Source organism: Felis catus, chromosome X (assembly GCF_018350175.1).
Source record: "Felis catus isolate Fca126 chromosome X, F.catus_Fca126_mat1.0, whole genome shotgun sequence".
Taxonomy (NCBI): Eukaryota; Metazoa; Chordata; class Mammalia; order Carnivora; family Felidae; genus Felis; species Felis catus.
In genome coordinates, this window is record NC_058386.1 from 68,997,480 (window position 1) to 69,019,911 (window position 22,432).

Here is a 22,432-nt window from a genome sequence, read left to right on the forward strand (position 1 = left end):
ACCACATTGATTGATTTAGCGAATGTTGAACCAGTCCTGCAGCTCAGGAATGAGTCCCACTTGATCATGGTGAATAACTCTTTTTATGTGCTGTTGAATTCGATTTGCTAGTATCTTATTGAGAATTTTTGCATCCATATTCATCAGGGATATTGGCCTGTACTTCTCTTTTTATACTGGGTCTCTGTCTGGTTTGGGAATCAAAGTAATACTGGCTTCATAAAATGAGTCTGGAAGTCTGGAAATTTTCCTTCCTGTTTTTTTTTTTCTTCTTTTTCTTTCTTTCTTTTTTTTTTTTTTTTTGAATAGCTTGAGAAGGATAGTTATTATTTCTGCTTTAAATGTCTGGTAGAATTCCCTTTGGAAGCCATCTCGTCCTGGACTCTTATTTGTTGGGAGATGTTTGATAACTGAATCAATTTCTTCACGGTTATGGGTCTGCTGAAGCTTTCTATTTCTTTCTGTTTGAGTTTTGGGAGTGTGTTGATGTTTAAGAATTTGTCCTTTTCTTCCAGGTTGTCCAGTTTGTTGGCATATAATTTTTCATAGTATTCACTGATAATTGCTTGTATTTCTGAGGGATTGGTTGTAATACTTCCATTTTCATTCATGATTTTATCTATTTGTTCCCTCTGTCTTTTCTTTTTGAGGCGCCTGGCTAGAGGCTTATCAATTTTGTTTATTTTTTCAAAAAAACAACTCTTGGTTTCATTGATCTGCTGTACAGTTTTTTTTAGATTCTATATTGTTTATTTCTCTGATCTTTATTATTTCTCTTCTTCTGCTGGGTTTGGGGTGTCTTCGCTGTTCTGCTTCTATTTCCTGTATGTGTGCTATTAGATTTTGTATTTGGGATTTTTTTTGTTTCTTGAGATAGGCCTGGATTGCAATGTATTTTCCTCTCAGAACTGTCTTTGCTGCATCCCAAAGCGTTTGGATTGTTGCCTTTTCATTTTCATTTGTTTCCATATGTTTCTTGATTTCTTCTCTAATTGCCTGGTTGACCCATTCATTCTTTAGTAGAGTGTTCTTTAACCTTCATGCTTTTGGAGGTTTTCCAGACTTTTTCCTGTGGTTGATTTGAAGTTTCATCACATTGTGGTCTGAAAGTATGCATGGTATGATCTCAATGCTTGTATACTTATGAAGGGCTGTTTTGTGATGCAATGTGTGATCTATCTTGGAGAATGTTCCATGCGTACTCGAGAAGAAAGTATATTCTGTTGCTTTGGGATGCAGAGTTCTAAATATATGTGTCAAGTCCATCTGATCCAATGTATCATTCAGGGCACTTGTTTCTTTATTGATTCTGTGTCTAGATGATGTATTCATTGTTGTAAGTGGAGTATTAAAGTCTCCTCCAATTACCACCTTCTTATCAGTCAGGTTGCTTATGTTTGTGATTAATTGTTTTATATATTTGGGGGCTCCCATATTCGGCACACTGACATTTATAATTGTTAGCTTTTCCTGATGGATAGACCCTGCGATTATTATATAATGCCCTTCTTCATCTCTTGTTGAGGCCTTTAATTGAAACTCTAGTTTTTCTGATATAAGCATGGCTACCCCAGCTTTCTTTTGACTTCCAGTAGCATGATAGATAGTTCTCCATCTCCTCACTTTCAATCTGAAGGTGTCCTCAGGTCTAAAATGAGTCTCTTGTAGACAGCAAATAGATGGGTCTTGGTTTTTTATCCATTCTGATACCCTATGTCTTTTGGTTGGAGCATTTAGTCCATTTACATTCAGTGTTATTATAGAAAGATATGGGTTTAGAGTCATTGTGATGTCTGTAATTTCCATGCTTGTAGTGATGTCTCTGGTACCTTGTCTCACAGGTCCCCCTTAGGATCTCTTGTGTGGCTGGTTTAGTGGTGACGAATGTCTTTAGTTTTTGTTTGTTTGTGAAGACTGTATCTCTTCTATTCTAAATGACAGGCTTCCTGGATAACAGATTCTCGGCTGCATAATTTTTGTTTATCACATTGAAGATTTCCTGCCATTCCTTTCTGGCCTGACAAGTTTCAGTGGAGAGATCCATCACTAGTCTTATCGGTCTCCCTTTATGTGGTAGAGCATGTTTATCCCTAGCTGCTTTCCGAACTTTCTCTTTATCCTTGTATTTTGCCAGTTTCGCTATGATATGTCATGCAGAAGATCGATTCAAGATACGTCTTAAGGGAGTTCTCTGTGCCTCTTGGATTTCAATGCCTTTTTTCTTCCCCAGATCAGGGAAGTTCTCAGCTATTATTTCTTCAAGTACACCGTCAACACCTTTCTCTCTCTCTTCCTCCCCTGGAATCCCAATTATGCATATGGTATTACGTTTAATTGTTACTTAGTTTTCTAATTTTCCCCTCTTACTCCTGTATTTTTTTATCTCTCTTTTTCTCAGCTTCCTCTTTTTCCATAGTTTTATCTTCTAATTCACCTATTTTCTCCTCTGCCTCTTCAATCCAAGCTGTGGTCATCTCCATTTTATTTTGCAGCTCATTTATAGCATTTTTTAGCTCCTCCTGGGTGTTTCTTAGTCCCTTGATCTCTGTAGTAGTAGATTCTCTGCTGTCCTTTATGCTTTTTTTCAAGCCCAGAGATTAATTTTATGACTATTACTTTAAATTCATTTTCTGTTACATTGCTTAGATCGTTTTTGGTCAGTTGTCTAGCTGTCTCTACTTCCTGGAGTTTCTTTTGAGGAGAATTCTTCCATGTTGTCATTTTGGATAGGCCCTGGAGTGGCGTGGAGCTGCAGGGCTCTTCCTCTGTGCTGTCTGGAGTAACTTATGTTGGTGGTCAGACCTGATGTCTGCCCCCAGCCCACCGCTGGAGCCACAGTCAGACTTGTCTGTACCTTATCTTCCCCTCTCCTAGGGGCAGGGCTCAATGTGGAGTGGTGTGGCCCCTGTCTGGACTACTTGCACACTGCCAGACTTGTGGTGCTGTTTCGATGGGATCTGGCATATTAGCTGGGGTGGATCAGCAGGGTGCCAGGGGCAGGAGGGGCAGACTCAGCTTGCTTTGCCTTAGGTGGTCCGCTTCAGGAGGAGCCCTGCAGCACCAGGAGGGAGGCCAACCTTTCGGAGGGATGGATCCACAGAAGCACAGCATTGGGTGTTTGCACGGTGCAAGCAAGTTCCATGACGGGAACTGGTTCCCTTTGGGATTTTGGCTGGGGGATGGGCAAGGGAGATGGCGCTGGACAGCGCCTTTGTTCCCTGCCAAGCTGAGCTCTGTCCTTTGGAGCTCAACAACTCTCCCTCCCATTTTCCTCTAGCTATCCCACTCTCGGAGCAGAGGTGTTGACTTATAACATTCCAGATGTTAAGTTCTGCTGGCTGTGAGAACACACTCCGTCCAGCCCCTCCGCTTTTGCAAGCCAGACTCAGGGGCTCTGCCTCCCGGGAAGGCTGGATGCCCCTCCACCTCCCCGGCTCCCTCCTGCCAGTCCATGTAATGTTCACTGCCTCTCAGCCCTTTCTACCCTCTTCCATGGGCCTCTCGTGTACGCTTTGCTCTGGAGAGTCCATTTTGCTAGTCTTCTGGCGGGTTTTCTGGGTTATTTAGGCAGATGTGGTTGGAATCTAAGTGATCAGCAGGACGCGGTGAACCCAGCGTCATCCTACGCCACTATCTTCCTCCAAAATCTCTCTACTCTGTGTGATTTTTTTGTGAATTCACAAATTGAATAAAGACACAGGAACTATAGAACTGTGCACACTCTTTAAATTTGTACTTTTTACCCTAAAACACACATCGTTTTATGACAAAATAAAACCAGTAAATCCTCTTCCTATTCTGGGCCTATTTCTTTGTCTTCAAAATGAAGAATTAAGTTAAATGAGCTATAAATTGAAACCGGAGTGAACAGTACAGTGAAAGTGTTTGGTGTTTTAATGGAGTCTGAAAGATGTAAGCCATATGCCTGCACATAACTGGGATGGATCAGGAATGGAATACCCCGAATGATGTAACATAGGTGACTGAACTACTAGATCACGAGAAATAATAGTGACATGAAATGAAAATTATCTAATGAAATTTTTCCAAGGAAAAGGTATGGGAATTCTTAGATACTACACTGATTTCCAGAGTGTAAAAAAATAATAATTTAAGAATTGTATTTAAAATATGTACTTATGACATAAGGACTCATTTTTCTCACACTGTCATTACTTGGTTTGGTCTGTTTTCAAAAGACACAATTTCTTTAATTTGAAGCATTATCATTGTATTTGAAGATAAGATATTCAAGTACCAGTAAAATTAGTTGTATAGGCAAACCGAAGGACATAGGTACGTATAAATGTGATTCTGTATTTATTTTGTTTGTTGGCTACTTCCATATCTCTAAATAATATATTTTATGTTTACTTTTCAATTTTATACATTTTCTCAAAATGGTCTTCCATAATGGGTGAAGATTTTGTTTATATACATCATCTCCTCTCCTCTTTTCCTAATATGGTTCTATCTTTATTTTTAGTTCCTTCATTAATTGTCTTTGTAACTTTATTTTATTTGAAAAATTTTCGTACTCTTATTCCTCTTCAGTTCTTTCCTTTCTCTTTTCTCTAGCCCTTCTCTTATTTTATATTTTTATTGAAATATGATTGAAATACAACATATAGTAGTTACAAATGTACCTCATAGTGATTTGATAATTTTATACATTAATACATGATCACCACCAGAAGTCTAGTTTCCATTTGTCACCATACAGACTTATTACAATGTTATTAACTATATTCCCTATGATGGACATCCCCATGACTTAATCATTTTATTTTATTTTTTAAAGTTTATTTATTTTGAGAGAGAGAAAGTGGGGGAAAGAAATAGGGAGAGGGAGAATCCCAAGCAGGCTCTGTGCACAGCACAGACATGGGGCTCAAACCCACAAACTGTGAGATCATGTCCTGAGCCAAAATCTAGAGTCAGACGCTTAAATGAGCCACCCAGGTGCCCCTGATTTAATCATTTAAACTGGAAGTTTGTATGTCCCCTTTTCCTATTTCACCCATTTCTCCATCCCCTCCCTTCTGGCAACTATCAGTTTGCTGTCTGTACCTATGAGCCTACTTCTGTCTTGCTTTATTGACTTATTTTTAGATTCCACATATAAGTAAAAATCATGTTATTTGCCTTTCTCTGACTTATTTCACTTAGCATAATATCCTCTATGTGATTGCATGTTGTTGGATTTGGCAGGATTTCCTTCTTTTGTATGGCTGAATAATATTCCAGTGTGTTTGTGATACATTCTGTATCCATTTATTATTAATGGATACTTAGGTTGCTTCCATATCTTGATTATTGTATATAAAGCTATAATAAACAAAGGAATACATCTATCTTTTAGAATTAGTGTTTTTACATTCCTTGGATAAATAGTGAGAAGTGTAATTGCTGGATCACATGGTAATTGAATCTTTTTTTTTTTTTTTTGAGCAAACTCCATACTGTTTTTCATAGTGGCTGCATCAATTTATATTTTGACCAACAGTGCACAAAGATTCCCATTCCTCCACACCCTCCCCAACACTTGTTATTTCTTGCTTTTTGTTTGTTTGATAATTACCATTCTGGCAGGCATGAGTTGGTGTGTCCTTAAAGTTTTTATTTGCATTTACCTGATGATTAGTGATATTGAGCATGTTTTGATCTTCCTGTTGGCCATCTCCCTGTTGTTGCCTGTTGACTTCTTTGGAAGAGTGTCTATTCAGGTTGCATGCCAATTTTTAATTAGGCTTTTTTTCTTTTACTATTGAGCTGTACAAGATCATTATATCTTTTGGATATCAACCCCAGGTGTCTTCTCCTGTTTAGTAGATTGTCTATTTATTTTGTTGTTGGTTTCCTTCACTGTGCAAAAGATTTTAGTTTGCTGTAGTTTCATTTATTCATTTTTGCTTTAATTGTCTTTGTCTGAGGAAATACATCCACTAAAATATTGGTAAGATCAATGCAAAAAAACCTACTGTTTGTATTTTCATCCAGGAATTTTTTGGTTTCAGGCCTTACATTTAAGTATTTAATTCACTTCGAGTTTATTTTTGTATTCACTGTAAGAATGTGGTTTAGTTTTGCACACAATTTATTAAAAATTCTGGTTTCTTTCCCCCCACTATATGTTCTTGCCTCCTCTGTTGTAGATAAATTGATCACAGAAAATGAGTTTATTTTTTGGGTATCTATTCTGTTCCATTAACTTACGTGCCTCTTTTGGTTCCAGTACCATATACTTTTGATTATTATAGTTTTGTAATGTAGTTCAGAATCATGTAGCATTTAATATTTCCATATTTATTCTTTTTCAAGATTTCTTTGGCTATTAAGTATCCATTGTAGTTTACTTCAAATATCAGGATTATTTACTGTAATTCTGTAAAAATGTCATTAGTATTTTGTAAGGATTGTATTGGATCTTTAGATTGCTTTGGGTAGTATAGATATTTTAATGATATTAACCCTTTGGGTAGTATAGATATCTCAAAGATATTAATTCTTCCTGTCCATGAGTACAAAATATATTTTCACTTATTTGTGTTGTCTTTAATCACTTTTACAATGTCATAGTTTTCTGAATATAAGAGTTTCACCTCCTTGGTTAAATCTATTCCTGAGTATTTTATTATTTTGATGTTATTGTAAAAGGGATTGTTTTCTTAATTTTTCTTTCTGATAGTTCATTTTAGTGTATAGATATATATCTCTGTATATTAATTCTGTATCCTGTAATGTTACTTAATTCATTTTCATGTCATCTTCAAATAGTGACAATTTTACTTCTTCTTTTTCAATTTGGATACCTTTTACTTCTTTTTTTTCCTAATCACTGCAACTAGGACTTTAATACTATGTTGAATAAAAGTGCTGAGAGCAGGCCTCCTTTTCTTGTTTCTGATTTAGAGGAAAAGCTTTCAGCTTTTCACTGCTGAGTATCTTAGCTGTGGGTTTATTATATATGGCTTTTATATGTTGAAGTACATTCCTTCTATAAACACTTTATTGTGAATTTTTATCATAAATTGACTTTGAATTTTGTCAAATACTTTTTCTGCATCTATAGAAATGATCATACTTTTTTTCTTTTTTGATGAAATTTTTAGTGAATTTTCCATCACAATGGTGTGTCTTTTATTGTATCCTAGAATTCTAGGAATTGTGGATGTGGTAATGGTGAGTTTGGGAATCTAGGCTCCCAAAAGTACCTTCTGCTCTACCCTTTATTCTGCAATGGCTTCCAGGCAAATTACCCCTCCACTGGAACCACCCATTCCATGACCAAATTAATATCATTGGCAGTGAATTCCAGACACTCTTCCTTGGTCATGCTTTCCAATAGCCATAGGTATATGAGCTCCCAGAACCCCCAGTGGCAAAGGACTGCCTTACCATCATACTTACAATGGGCACTGAGTACAACTGGCCTCCTTCTTGGGGTTACCAGCCTGCAATGATGATTCCTGCCATCAGGTCTTCTAGATACCATTAACACATCTCCTAAAAGAGGCTGGTTGCTGTGTGTACCATAAGAGGCTCATTCAGCTCGGTGCTGTGGAAATCAAACTGATAACTGACAGCATCACCTACTGCCTGCATATAAGCTGCTGAGCCTTAGTGGCAGCAAAAAATACAGTCATGAATAGGGGTCAGCCTATCAGTCACTCAACTGGTGATATAGGACCCAGTGGTTGTTATGGAGTGGGCTCCCCAAATCACAACCCCATCAAATTGCTCAGCCATTAGAGTAGTCCCTGTGGAGATTTCCTGGGTTTCCCAGTTGGGGATAATGGCCTCTGGACCACAGATCAACATTGCCTGCTCCTCCAGAGGCTACTATAGTGGCTTCCAACTTCCCTCTCCAGTACTGTCACTAATCATGTACTTTTTAATCCTTCATTTTTTAATGTGGAATATCATGTTGATTGATTTTCATATGTTCAACCATCATTGAATCCCCGAAAAGAATCTAATTTGACCATGTATTATTCTTTTAATATATTGTTTAATTCAATTTGCTAATAGGTTTTTGAGAATTTTTAAATCTAAGTTCTTTAGAAATATTGGCCCGATTGTTTGTGTCTTTCTTTCTCTCTCTCTCTCCTTTTGGTATCAGAATAATACTTGCCTCTTAAAATAAGTTTGGCACTGCTACTTTCTATTCCATTTTTGGGATAATTTGGGAATAGTAAGTATGGAATTTTCTTTATTTCTTTGCATTGTCTGACTGCAGAGGCTAAGACTTCCAATACTTTGTTGAATAACAGTGGCGAGAGTGGACATCCTTGTCTTGTTCCTGATCTTAGGGGCAAAGCTCTCAGTTTTTCCCCATGGGAGATGATATTAGTGTTGAGTCTTTCATGTATGGCTTTTGTGATCTTGAGGTATGCTCCTTCTATCCCTACTTTGTTGAGGGTTTGTATCAAGAAAGAATGCTGTATTTTGTCAAATGGCTTTCTCTGCGTGTATTGAGAGGATCATATGGTTCTTGTCCTTTCTTTTATTGATGTAATGAATCACGTTGTTTTGCAGATATGAAACAGCCTTGCAACCCAGGTATAAATCCCACTTGGTCGTGGTGAATAATTTGTTTACTGTATTGTTGGAGCCAGTTGGCTAATATCCTGTTGAGGATTTTTGCATCTATGTTCATCAGGGAAATCAGTCTATGGTTCTCCTTTTTAGTGGGGTCTTTGTCTGGATTTGGAACCAAGGTAATGCTGGCTTCATAGAAAGAGTATGGAAGTTTTCCTTCCATTTCTATTTTTTGGAACACCTTCAAGAGAAAAGTGTTAACTCTTCCTTAAATGTTTGGTAGAATTCCCCTGGAAAGACGCCTGGCCCTGGACTCTTGTATTTTGGGAGATTTTTGATTACTAATTCTATTTCCTTACTGGTTATGCATCTGTTCAAATTTTCTATTTCTTCCTGTTTCAGTTTTGGTAGTGTATATGTTTCTAGGAATTTGTCTATTTCCTTCAGATTGACCATTTCATTTTCATATAACTGCTCATAATAGTCTCTTATTGTTGTTTCTATCTCTGCTGTGTTGGTTGTGATCTCTCCTCTTTCATTCTTGATTTTATTTATTTGGGTCCTTTCTCTTTTCTTTTTGATCAAAGTGGCGAGTGGTCTATCAATTTTGTTAATCCTTTGAAAGAACCAACTTCTGGTTTCATTATTCTGTTCTACTGTTTTCTTTTAGTTTCAATAGCATTAATTTCTGCTCTAACCTTTATTATTTCCTGTCTTCTTCTGGATTTTGGTTTTATTTGCTGCTTTTTCCAGCTTCTTAAGGCATAAGGTTAGGTTGCATACCTGAGATCTTTCTTCCTTCTTTAGGAAGGCCTGGATTGCTATATTCATTCCTCTTATGATGACTTTTGCTGCGTTCCAGAGGTTTTGGATTGTGTTATCATTTTCATTGACTTCCATATACTTTTTAATTTCCTCTTTAACTGCTTGGTTAGCCCATTCATTATTTAGTAGGATGTTCTTCAGTCTCCAAGTATTTGTTACCTTTCCAAAATTTGTCTTGTGGTTGATTTCGAGTTTCATAGTGTTGTGGTCTAAAAATATGCACAGTATGATCTCGACCTTTTTGTACTTAGGGTTGATTTGTGTCCCAGTATATGATCTATTCTGGAGAGCATTCCATGTGCACTGGAGAAGAAACTGTATTCTGCTGCTTTAGAATGAAATTTTCTGAATATATCTGTCAAATCCATCTCGTCTAGTGTATCATTCAAAGCCATTGTTTCTTGTTGATTTTTTGATTAGATGATCTGTCCATTGTAGTGAGTGGGGTGTTGAAGTCTCCTACTATTATGGTATTACCATTGATGAATTTCTTTGTGTTTGAGATTAATTGATTTATATATTTGGGTGCTTCCACATTTGGAGCATAAATGTTTACCACTGTTAGGTCTTCTTGGTGGATAGACCCCTTAATGATGATATAATGCCCTTCTGCATCTCTTGATATAGTCTTTATTTTAAAGTCTAGATTGTCTGATATAAGTATGGCTACTCTGGCTTTCTTTTGTTGACCATTACATCATAGATGGTTCTCCATCCCCTTACTTTCAATCTGAAGGTATCTTTAGGTCTAAAATGGGTCTCTTGTAATCAGCATATAGATGGATCTTATTTTCTTATCCATTCTGTTACCCTATGTCTTTTGATTGGAGCATTGAGCCCAATGACGTTTAGAGTGAGTACTGAAAGATATCAATTTATTGCCATTATGATGCTTGCAGAGTTGGAGTTTCTGGTGGTGTTCTCTGGTCCTCTCTAATCTTTGTTGTTTTTGGTATATATATTATATTATAATATATTAGTGTATATATTATATTATATAATTACATTGTAATATATTAATATATATTATATTATTATATAATATAATATAATAGCATATAATATATAATATTATAATATTATAATTACAATATAATTAGATTAATATATTATATAAAAATATAATTAATATATAATTATATATTTGTTATATAATATATTATATTTATATATTATATATATGTATATATAATATATATATATATTATATATATGTATATATATAATATATATATATTATATATATAATACATATGTATACATCTTTTCTCCCTTCAGAAATTCCCCCTTAAAATGTCTTGCAGGGCTGGTTTAGTGGTCACAAATTCCTTTAATTTTTGTTTCTCTAGGAAACTTTTTACCTCTCCTTCTATTTTGAATGACAGCTTTGCTGGATAAAGAATTCTTGGCTGCATATTTTCCTGATTCAGCACATTGAATATACCCTGCCACTCGTTTCTTGTCTGCCAAGTTTCTGTGGAAATTTCTGCTGCAAACCTGATCTGTCTTCCCTTGTAAGTTAGGGACTTTTTTTCCCTTGATGCTTTCATGATTCTCTCCTTGCCTAAGTATTTTGAGAATTTGTGTATGATATGCTCACATAACCCTTCTACCCTGATTTTTCTCTCTTTCTCTTCTGGGACCCCTTTTATTCTGATGTTGTTCCTTTTTAATGAGTCACTGATTTCTCTAAGTCTTAAATTGTGCATTTTTGCCTTAATCTCCCTCTTTTTTTCTGCTTCATTATTCTCTGTAAGTTTGTCCTCTATATCATTAATTCTCTGTTCTAGCTACCCAGTCTCTAGTATTGGAACTGTGTTCTCCCCAATCAGTAATCGTGCACCTGTCCTCTGTCTTCAGCTTTCATCCACTCTTCGCTTCTTCACTATGAACAAGCCCCAGGCAGTACCTCTCCCAAGTTTTGTCTCAGATGCGTTTTTTTCCCCTGGCCCCTTACTTCTGAAGGACCGCTGCTTTTAGCCATTCTGCCCCTCTGCAAGAGGGTCTCATCGAGCAATGGCCAAATGAGCAAAGGCCAAATGTTGACTGAACCCAGGATCGCTTGCTAGACCCAGCTGCAGCTGGTGGCCTGTGACTGAGGCCAGGTGCCAGCCCACCCCAGAAAAAGTTATCGAGATAGTGTAGCAGGAACTTTTCAGGGATTATGGAAAATCACAACACACATCTGGCACCAGGCTTCACCCTTAATGACCTTGTTCCAGCACCAGCGAATATGGCCGTTTTCTGGGGTCTGCTGGGACCAGGTGGCTTCAACAGTCTCTACCAAATGTCCTCCCAGCAGTGGAACTGCTTTTCCCCGTGTGGCCTGAGATCCCCCCAGACCCCACTCTGTTCCTGGGGATTCACCCTTCCCACCAGAGCACAGTCAGTTATCAAGTTGCAGAGTTGCAGACTTTGCGCTCCCCTTGTTTACAGTCTTAATGTAATTTAAACCCTCTCCTTTCTCCTTTCTCCCTTTTTATTTTAGACCCTGTGACTGTTTCCAATTTTCCACTTTCTCTCCAGCTGTTTTTGGGGAGGGGTGCTTTTCCTGTATTCTCCCCACCCCCAAGTCTCCATCCTCTCTCTGACTGCAAAAGCGGCTCTCTGCCTGCTGCCAACTTGTCTCTCCCCAAGTTCACCTCTCTGTGCCACATACCTGCTGAATTCTGTGTTTCAGGTTGTGCAGATTGTTGGGTTAAACCTCCAATCAGTTTTCTAGGTGTGTTGGATGGTTTAGTGTTGGTCTGGCTGTATTTCATGGATGCGAGACACACAAAAACTTTCCATGCTGTTCCGCCATCTTGGCTCCTCCTCCTCTTTAGTATTATGTTTAGATCCTTTTCTCATTGTCTTTCTTGTATTCACTATAAGCTTTTTTCATTGTTGTTGCTGTTTGTAGTACTGTGAGTTTCATATAAAATAAAATATCTTAGGTATATTGTAGTCTTTTTAAAATTTATTTATCTAAGTTTAAGTTAGTTAACATACAGTGTAGTATTGGTTTCAGGAGTAGAACCCAGTGATTCATCACTTACACATAGCATTTAGTCTTCATCCCAACAAATGCCCTCCTTAATGCCCATCACCCATTTGGCCCATCCCCTCATCCACCTCCCCTCGAGAAATCCTCACTTTGTTCTATTTGTTATACTCTATTTTAAGTTGATATTAATTTTGTACTCATTCCAAATATTTACTCATATCACCCAAAAATATTTTGAAAACACACTTTATATAATTTTATTTTATATATCCCTTAATTAATTATTGTATTTTTAATTTTACTACTTTTATTTTACCCATCATACTTAACTTTATATGTGGTTGAACATTTATTTATTTATCCTTTCCAGTGAGGTTTTTGCTTTTCTGTGTTTTCTTATTACTCACTAATGCCTGTCCATTTTAGCTCAGAGAAATGTCTTTAACATCTCTTTTAAAGCTGATTTAGTGGTGATAATTTCCTTTAGTTCTTGCTTATCTGGAAAACAATTTGTAAGTCTTAATTTTGAATAATAAACTTGCTAGGCAGAGGATTCTTGGTTTGCAGTTTTCCTCTTTCAGCACTTCAGAATATGTCATGCTACTCCTTTCTGGCCTATAATGTTTCGGCTGAAAAATCTGCCGATAGCTTTATGGGGTTTCCCTTGTATGTAGTAAGTTGCTTTACTCTTGGTGCTTTTAAAATTCTTTTTGTCCTTAACTTTTACCATTTTAAAATGTGTCCCAGTGTGTTTCTCTTTGGTTTCATATTATTTGGAACTCTTGGGGCTTTGTGAACCTGTATGTATGTTTTACTGTCCCAGATTAGAGACATCTTAGCACTTATTTCTTGAGATATTTTCTGTGTCCCTTTCTCTTTCCCTTCTCCCATTTTGCTTGATGTTATCCAGATGTCTTTTTTTTCTCTCCCCTTTTGGTGCTCTGGGTGTTTGCCATTGCTCTATATTCCAGCCCACAAATTCATACTTCTATTTTGTTCATTGTGTTGTTGAACCTCTTTAATGTATTTTTCAGTACAGTTATAATTTGTTTGGCACTTTATTATATTTTCTATTACATTGTTGAAGTTCTCACTATGTTCATCCATTCTTCTCCCAAGATCAATGAGCATCTTTATGACCATTACTTTGAATGCTTTATCAGTTAGATTGCTTATTTCCATTTCATTAAGTTTAATATGGAAATTTGCTTTATTCTTTGATTTGGAACATTTTCCTGTTTCCTCATTTTGCCTATCTGTGTTTGTATTGTATTAGGCAAAATGGCCACCTCCCCCACTCTTGAAGGAGAAGTATTGTGTAGAAGCTGAAACGTGTGGTCCAGAAATGCAATCTTCCTTGGCTACCAGAGCCAGGTACTCTATAGTTGTACTTCTTGTGGGTTGCACATACCCATGGGTTGTGATAAGGCTACAGCTGCTGTACAGAGATGGTGAAGCATGAGGCCTTTTCTTGAACTGTTTGTAACTCAACCCCTGCACAAGGAGAGTATAATTTTAGCCACTTGCTCATCTCATTGTTTCTTGGTCTCTGTGTGGGGTAGGCAAGGTCTTTGGGCACTCATTTGTTCGGTTTGTGGCTAGTATGTTGCACAGGGAATGTGAATCTAAGGGCATTTTCCCAAACTGTGGCTCAAATCTCTGAATGGTTTGCGTGAGACTCAAGGTACTAACTAACCCAGTTGTGGCATTTCCAGTACATAGGGATGGCAGGATGTGAGACCCTTTCTCAACTTAGCTTTGGCTTGGTTTCTGTGTGGGTAGTGCAGGGCCTAGGGTGCTTACCCACCCTTGTTGTGCCTTGGTCCCTGCATGGGTTGGGGTGCTTGGGCACTCACTTGGCCCCATTATGGCTTGGGTGTCCTGCACGTTGGGTGGGGCATGAGGTACTCATACATTCTGATTACAGTGAAGGATAGGCAGCACAAGACCACTGATGTTAACAGGCTAGAGGAAGAGAATCAAAAATCGGTATCATTGCCATTATCAGCAGCAAGTCAAGATGATATTGCAAAAATGACACTCTCCAGTGCTTCTGCCACCTGATAACGTATTTGCACGTTTCTACCTGTCTGGAAGCTGCTTAAAATTAGTAAATGGGTCTTTGTCATTCATGGTCTAGGCACTTTTCGATTTGTTGCTTTGGTGCTGAATATCAGGACAAACGGGTTTTCACACAAGAAAAATTTTGTGATTTGCAACGATATGGATGGAGCTGGGGAATATTATGCAAGCAAAATAAGTCAGAAGATAAATAAATGATTTCACTCACATATGGATTTTAAGAAACAAAACAAATGAGCAAAGTGGAGAATAGAGAGAGAGGTACAAACCAAGTAACAGACTCTGAACTATAGAGAACAAAGTGATGGTAACCAGAAGGGAGATGGGTGAGTGTATGGTTAAATAGATGATTGAGATTAAGGAGTGCACTTGTGATGAGCACTAGGTGTTGTATGGAATTGTTGAATTACTATACTGTATACCAGAAACTAATATTAAACTGTATGTTAACTAGACTTTAAATAAAAACTAAAAAAAAAAAAAGAATAGAGAATTGTCTTTTGATAATAGCTATCTATAAAAAACTGATAGAAAATGTCATACTTTCCCATTAAGTCAAGACAAATTAAGATCAAAAATTAAGATCAAGAATAAGGTTAGGATATACCAAATACATCTTGATTTTTCTTTTTCTTTTACAATCCTTGTTAGATCTGGTTTACTCAAAAAATATCTAAAATATGACCACCTTTCATCAACTACACTGCTACCTCCCTGGTCACAGCCACTGTTAACTCTCTTCTGTAGAAAACATATATCACATCATGTTAAAACACATCACATCTGCTTAAAACTTTCAATCAAGGGATACATAGTATCTTTTGGGAGTGATTGAAATGTTTGGGAGTGATTGTGTCAGTAGTTTGACAAATATGAATATGTACATATATATACACATATATATAATATGTATATTATATATAATGTAATATATAATATATAATGTATTATACATATAATGTATAATATAATATATAATGTAATCACTGTGAGGGCAAAGCTCTTTGTTTTGTTTACTAATATATCCCAAATTCCCAAGAAAGTGGCTGGCACTTGATATTTATTGAACAAGAAAATTAGTGTGACAGTTATTTAAAAAATAGGAAGAAATGAATAAAATAATTGCTGGGCAGTTTTAAAAATCCAGATGAGGGGCGCCTGGGTGGCGCAGTCGGGTAAGCGTCCGACTTCAGCCAGGTCACGATCTCACGGTCCGTGAGTTCGAGCCCCGTGTCAGGCTCTGGGCTGATGGCTCAGAGCTTGGAGCCTGTTTCCGATTCTGTGTCTCCCTCTCTCTCTGCCCCTCCCCCGTTCATGCTCTGTCTCTCTCTGTCCCAAAAATAAATAAACGTAGAAAAAAAAATTAAAAAAAAGAAAAAAAAAATCCAGATGATACTAGATAGTATAATTTTTAGTGTGCCCAGTTCATAAATACATTCATTGATTCATTGATTCATTCATTCATTCATCCATTCATTCATTAAAAAAGGGTAAAAAAAAAGCTGTCAAATAACTATTAAGGTGATATTTGACCTGGATCATGAAAGATAAGAAACATTTTGAAAGGCAAAGACAGTGGAGAAATTTGTATCCAAGTACACTCAACTAGTTAATAGGAGAAGCAGGCTATAAAATTTTATCATTAGATACAAGATAAGAGTATGATATAGAAAAAAATACTGAACTATAAATCAAGAGTGTGAATAATAAGACACATTTCTTATAGTAAAATAAAGGTACCTATAATAAATGGCCAAGAAATAGAAACATAATTTATACAGGAGGAAATAAATAAATATAAGAAATAAAATTATTAAAAAATATTGACTATGGGGTGCCTGGGTGGCTCGGTCAGTTAAGCATCTGACTTCAACTCAAGTCATGATCTCATGGTTCGTGAGTTCAGGCCCCATGTCAAGCTCTATGCTGGCAGCTCGGAGCCTGGGGCTGCTTTGGATTCTGTGTCTCCCTCTCTCTCTGCCCCTCCTCCACTCGTGCTCTGTCTCTCTCTCAAAAATAAATAATAATAAAACATTTAAAAATTAAAAAAAATATATTTACCATGGTTAGTAATGAAAACAATCCTATGAGATCATTTCTCATATAATAATGAAGTAAAGATATAATAATACATACCTAAATTATATAAATATAACAAATTTTATATGTACTATGTGTTTAAGGTATCTTATATATCTCACAGAGTTCTTGAGGCTTTAAGGATGGTGGTACTTTTATTCACTGCTGACGCAAAAGAACAGTGTAACTGGTTTAGCCTTCCTCTAGAATTATATGGAACTATGAAGGAAGAGTCGTAAATGTGGTAGTACTATTTGACTCAGTAATCCCATTACTTGAAATGTATTGTAATAAAAATATCAGCAGATGGATAAACAAACTCTAGGAATAAAGACAATGATTACAATACAGTCTGTAAAGGAAAAACTTTGGAATTAAACTAAAGGTATCAAATTAGGAGAATGGTTTAGTAAAATATATATAATCATATGCATTCATTGAAATAATTATAAAACTTTGATAATTAAAGGAAAAATTCATATTATACTTTTAAGAGATAAAAACAGGAAAAAATACTATGGGATCACAACTAAGCAAAAATCTGCATGTTTCTGAACAAAGATAGTAATATGCAAATATGAATATATTTATATTAGTAGGGTGGAATTTGAAGTGACTTTCCATTATTGTTAACTATTTTTTGTGTTTTTATATTATATTATCAATTTCAAAAGTTCTGGTTTATTAAAATAGTTGTGAGATCTTAGATACATAATGTACTTTGATAGAACTTGGTTCCTACACAAATCCTTATTGTTGGATGAGTATTCAGTACTTCTCACCTTTTGGTGAACATTAGGAGCACCCAGGGAAGTTGTTGAGCATGCAAATTTCTGACTCCATCTCAGACTTCGACTTGATAAGTCTGGGGTGGAGTCCAGGAACCTGCATTTTTAATAAGAAATAATAAAAATGATATCCAAGTTCCTTTCACTTGTGACATTATGTGTTTTGGTGTGGTCTCTAAAAAACCAGGAACTCTCCATAATTAATAGATAAATAATATTTTACTTTTTATTTTCTTTTTTTTTCCTTTTTTTACTTTATTCCTCAGCCTGAAGCAAAGTGGATTCATAAGCTGCTTTAAAGAAAAAGAAAAAGAAAAAACAAAAAAAAAGAACTGAGCACTTGGTTTCACAGAATGGCCTTACCACAGTAAACACTGGCTACTCCCAAATGATCATTTCTACTTGTGTGGAACTGTAATAAATAAAAACAAGTCTTCCATGAATCCCAGTGTTGCATCCACATGATTCCTGAAACAGAATGCTACAGGCATCAGTGACAGTCACAACAAAGTTTATTGCAATGAGAGGCAAGGCCGACAGATCTGTAAGACACTCTAGATCAGAGTGTGGCCTTGAACAGCCGGGGTACAGAGTTTTTATAGCCTACCACATCGTCTTATCACCACCACCTGGGAACAGAACAAAGAAATAGTTCCCAGATGGGGGTGGAAACAGTTCAGACATGCCCTTGCCCCAATCCAATCAAACACTAATCCAGTTGATTTTCCTTGAACATTTGTTCCCTTGATTGATAGGACAAGGCTGTTATCTCTTAACCTACAGTATCCAAACAAAGCTGTTATTTCTCAAGGCTACAGGTTAACCCTACACTACAATTTAACGCTTACACCAGGAGCTGATTTTTTTGTGTATAATTTATAGGGGTAATTTTAGTGGTACATGCTTTATTAAATGCTTGAACTATTCAAGCCAAAATGCTGTAGCATTTTACCCCATGTTCTGAAACTTTAATTAGAAACCATTTCTAAATTTAGGTTAAAACTTTACAATCTCCCTTTGAATAGATTTATCATGTTTTGTTTTATCTACCTTTTCTTAGCGTTAAGAAAAAGTAAACAGATAATGGAAGGAAAGAATCATATCTCTTACACCCTTAAAAGAAATAAAGAGATATATGTAGAGAGTAACCCCCACTTCCTACATTCATATAGACCTCTAAGTGTAATCATTTACCTTTAGACACTTTTTATTTAGTTTATTACTTTATTTAATGATAATCTGCAAGTTACCCTGAAAGAATAACACATATTTGTCAATTATTTTACATGTTTCCATGAATATGCTTGAAATGTTTATTCCTGAAAGCTGTAAAGGGGTGTGGAAAGAAAGACAGTGTAATCCGAAGTCGGATTAGATTAGAGTAGATAATCGTCTTTGTCTGTCTTAGCTGCTATAACAAAAATACCATAAATTGGGTAGCTCATAAACAAATTTATTTTTCACAATTCTAGAGGCTGGGTAGTCCAAGATCAAGGAACCAGAAAATTCAGGGTCTTGTGAGAGCCTACCTTCCGGTTCATAGACCTCCCTTATCACTGTGTCCTCACATAGTGGAAGGGGACTAGGGAGCTCTGGGTTCTCTTTTATAAAAACACTAATTCCTTTCTTGAGGGCTCTGCTCCCCCAAAGCACTTCTCAAAGGCTCTACCTTTGGGGTTTTAAGCCCCACTCTAATGCCACCACATTGGGGATTAAGATTTTAATATATGAATTTTGAGAGAACACAAATATGCTATCTATTGAAACAACAAATATATAGATAGAGCTATAGACATATAAATATGGAGAACTCCTTCATTCCATACAGCCTGATTTCTGCCTTTTGTTATAATCTTGTCCTCCATTTACTCAGAAATTACTACATTTCAGATCCAATTCTTAAAGAGGTGTCATTTTTCTAACCCATTTGATAACTTTACACATTCCCTAAATGACACAAAAAAGTTTTTTATTGCAACATTGTAAATATGAAAAGTTTAAAAACAGTCCATTTATCTGTCATTAAATGATTATTTCAATATATAACAGTATTTCATTGTAATGGAATGCCACATGAATCTGAAAAGGAATAAAGAAGCTCTCTATGTAGTGAGATGGAAAGATCTTTTACTTAAGCTTTAGTGAAAAAAATCAAGGTGAATAAGAGACTATATGCTATAGAAGCTATAGTATTTTTTAAAAGAGAGAAGAGAGAATGCATGTGTGTGTGTGTGTGTGTGTGTATACCTGTATTTCCTAAAAGAAGCTCTTGAATGATATAAAATAAAACAATAAAAGCAATTACCTATAAATAATAAGTGATGTTGAAGAAATAAATGAGAAACAGGGATGAAATTTAGACCCAATACCAATATTCAGCCAGTACACAAGGATAGATAAAATACTTCCAAAACAGTTGGCAAATGGCAGCTAGAGAATTTATCCTCCACCTGAAATGTCTCTCTGGGCTTCTACCCTAGAGCACCAGCGATCCTCCAGGAATTACAAGCTAAGGGATAATGAAAAATATAAATGACTTACTAAGGGAAACAGTGGTGAAAGGTAAAGGAGAAAAGGAGAAAGAGTAGGTAGGGAGAATCTTCAGATTACCATGCAGTTGTGACCCATGTTAAAAGAGAAAGAAAAAGGAAAGCTGGAAGGAAGAGCCTGAGACTGTGATGCAGCTCAGAGAGTCTCAACCAGGCCAGTGAAAAGCCATGAGTAAATACTGCTCTTTAGAAGAGTTTGTGTTGGTAAGGAATATCCTGACCTTTGTACCCCCATGGTGCTAAATCATTAGCTGGAAGCAATCCAGTGAAAGAGTGGCCCTGGCTTGCACACTGGTGGATCTCAAATTTTCAGTAGCTTGAGGCTATCAGTATCTACACTCCTCATAGCACAATCTTTCTTTCTTTTTTTTTTTTTTTAAAGAAGGGATTATCTTGATATGCAGGTTTTTAATGTTTATTTATTTCTGAGACAGAGAGAGAGCATTAGTCGGGAAGGGGCAGAGAGAGAGAGAGGGAGACACAGAATCAGAAGCAGACTCCAGGCTCTGAGCTGTCAGCACAGAGCCTGATGCAGGGCTGGAACTCACAGACCACGAGATCATGACCTGAGCCGAAGTCGGAGGCTCAACCGACTGAGCCACCCAGGCGCCCCAATCTTTCTTGAAGTGAGATCTGAGCAGCAAACTCAGTCACTACACAGATTAATTTCTCTATCCATACTCATCCCTCCAACGCTCCTGTGGACTTCTTAGGGAGAAGAGTGGAAAAACAATAGCCTTCATCACTGTTGTTGATGTTAGGGCCACAGTGAATCTCTTGGCCAGTTTACTCCCACTTCTCCTTTACTGTGAAGTGAATCCTCTGGTTAGATACTATACTCCTTTAAGACCATCCCTGAGTGTGGCTGTAATGTAGGTACCATATATTTTTAGCTTGAACCCACAAACTAAACCAACCTATTTATGAATGAAATTCAGGCTTTCTCTCCTTATTCAAATATTCACAGGTGTACGCAGAGGGAGGGTGCTAGTGCAAGTATGTTGGATGACATAGGGGTCTGTGTAACCTGTTCATAAAATTTATTTATAACTTCTGGTCCTGCTTAGACTTGATCTCAGAATGACCATGTCCATTTTATGATGGATAGCTGCTGGGCCTTCATGACTTTTTGATTAGGAAAAATTCTTCAACAGAATCTGGATTATGATTGGCAGTTCTGGATTCATAATCATTTGGTATCCTATTGTAAAACATTTTGTCTCTATTATAGTCCAGTACCATTCCAAGAGTTGTCTGTTAAAGGGCATATAATTCTTGGATATAGACACCATGGCTTTGCTCCAGAAACCCAGGGGCTTTAATTGAGATTCTCACACTGGCACCTGTCAGAAACACCACATTGCACCTTTCCCTATCACTTACACCTCCAAAAACCAGAGAATTTTCTTCATTCTGTGCCACAAGCAGCAGGGATACTGACACCACAACTTGGGCTTATTATCAAGCCCTTTTCTGTTTCAAGGCCCCATTGAAATCTGTCAGCCTTTAGTGTCACCCAGTAAGTCAAATGGAGCAGTATTCTTTTGTGTGGACTGTGTTACTCCAAAATCCAAAGAAGACCACCAATGTATTTCTTTCTGCTTAGTAATAAATGCCAGACACAACTTTTTTTTTCTGTAGAGGGGCAGTGTCTCAGCATGTCTTTGACCACTGGACTAAAAGTTTTAGTAAAATTGCAAGTTCCTGAATATTTCTATTATTTGTCCTCCATTCTCTGAAATAAATGTCCCTTAATAAAGCCTTCCAGCATATTTTTCAATTTTTTTATTATCCTGCCTAATCAGCATAATGCCACTGATGTAATATTCTATAGGGTATACAGATGTTTCAGAATAGTTTAGACTATATTATGAGAAAGAATGGGAGATTTAACATAGATCTCAGCAAACTGTAAATGCATATCATTGCCTCATATGATTGTGAACTGTTTTCTGTTTCCCTTTTCTGAATAAATAGAAAATAATTTCCCAAATCAGTGTATGTGAGGTCTTTCCAAGCTGATCTAGCAACAGTACCATGTCTAGCAGAGCAGCTACAGTTGGGAATACCACCTGGATGAACTTGTAGTAGTTTATAGTCATTCTCCATGATTCATCCGGTTTTCTCAGTAGGCAAACTCACAAATTAAGCAGAGCTATGAGTGGGAATGTTATTCTTGTATACTTTTTCTCCTTAAAAGTAATATAAATCATTCCCAAGTGGACCTAGGGATGCTATATATACTTTTATGTTTTTCCTAAAGGGTAGAGAGGAAGTTTCTAAGGTTTCCACTTGATTTCATTACTATAATAGCTACTACTCCACAGTCCATGGACCACATAGAGGGTTACTCCAACTGCCAAGTATACAGCTAAATGATACACTTAGAAGTTGAGGAAATGACCAGTGGCTGGGTTTGCAACATCCATTAGACCAATCATAACCAAGACTCTACTTATTACCTGTTTATATGTACTTGTTTTCTAGGGTAGCCTACCAAAGTGGCAGGTACTTAAGCTGCCACAAACTGAATGGATTGAGCCATATAAATTTATTCTCTCACCATTTTGTAGGCTATAACA

The 22,432-nt window shown here is 36.7% G+C and overlaps 1 protein-coding gene and 1 pseudogene across 2 annotated transcripts in view; one reads left to right on the forward strand and one right to left on the reverse strand.

The window, feature by feature from the left end:
* Positions 1–22,432, forward strand: part of CYLC1 (cylicin 1) — a 200,928-nt gene that overhangs the window by 65,216 nt on the left and 113,280 nt on the right. Inside the window, exon 6 of one of the 2 annotated variants that reach the window (XM_023249309.2) lies at positions 17,568–17,744. The exons of the other annotated variant lie outside the window; for it this stretch is intronic. Coding sequence (XP_023105077.2) covers positions 17,568–17,600 — 33 coding nt within the window. The 3' untranslated portion in view covers positions 17,601–17,744. Of the gene's footprint in view, positions 1–17,567; positions 17,745–22,432 lie in introns of those variants that run through there. 2 annotated transcript variants of the gene reach the window in all.
* On the reverse strand, positions 3,794–14,218 carry LOC101097048 (annotated as a pseudogene).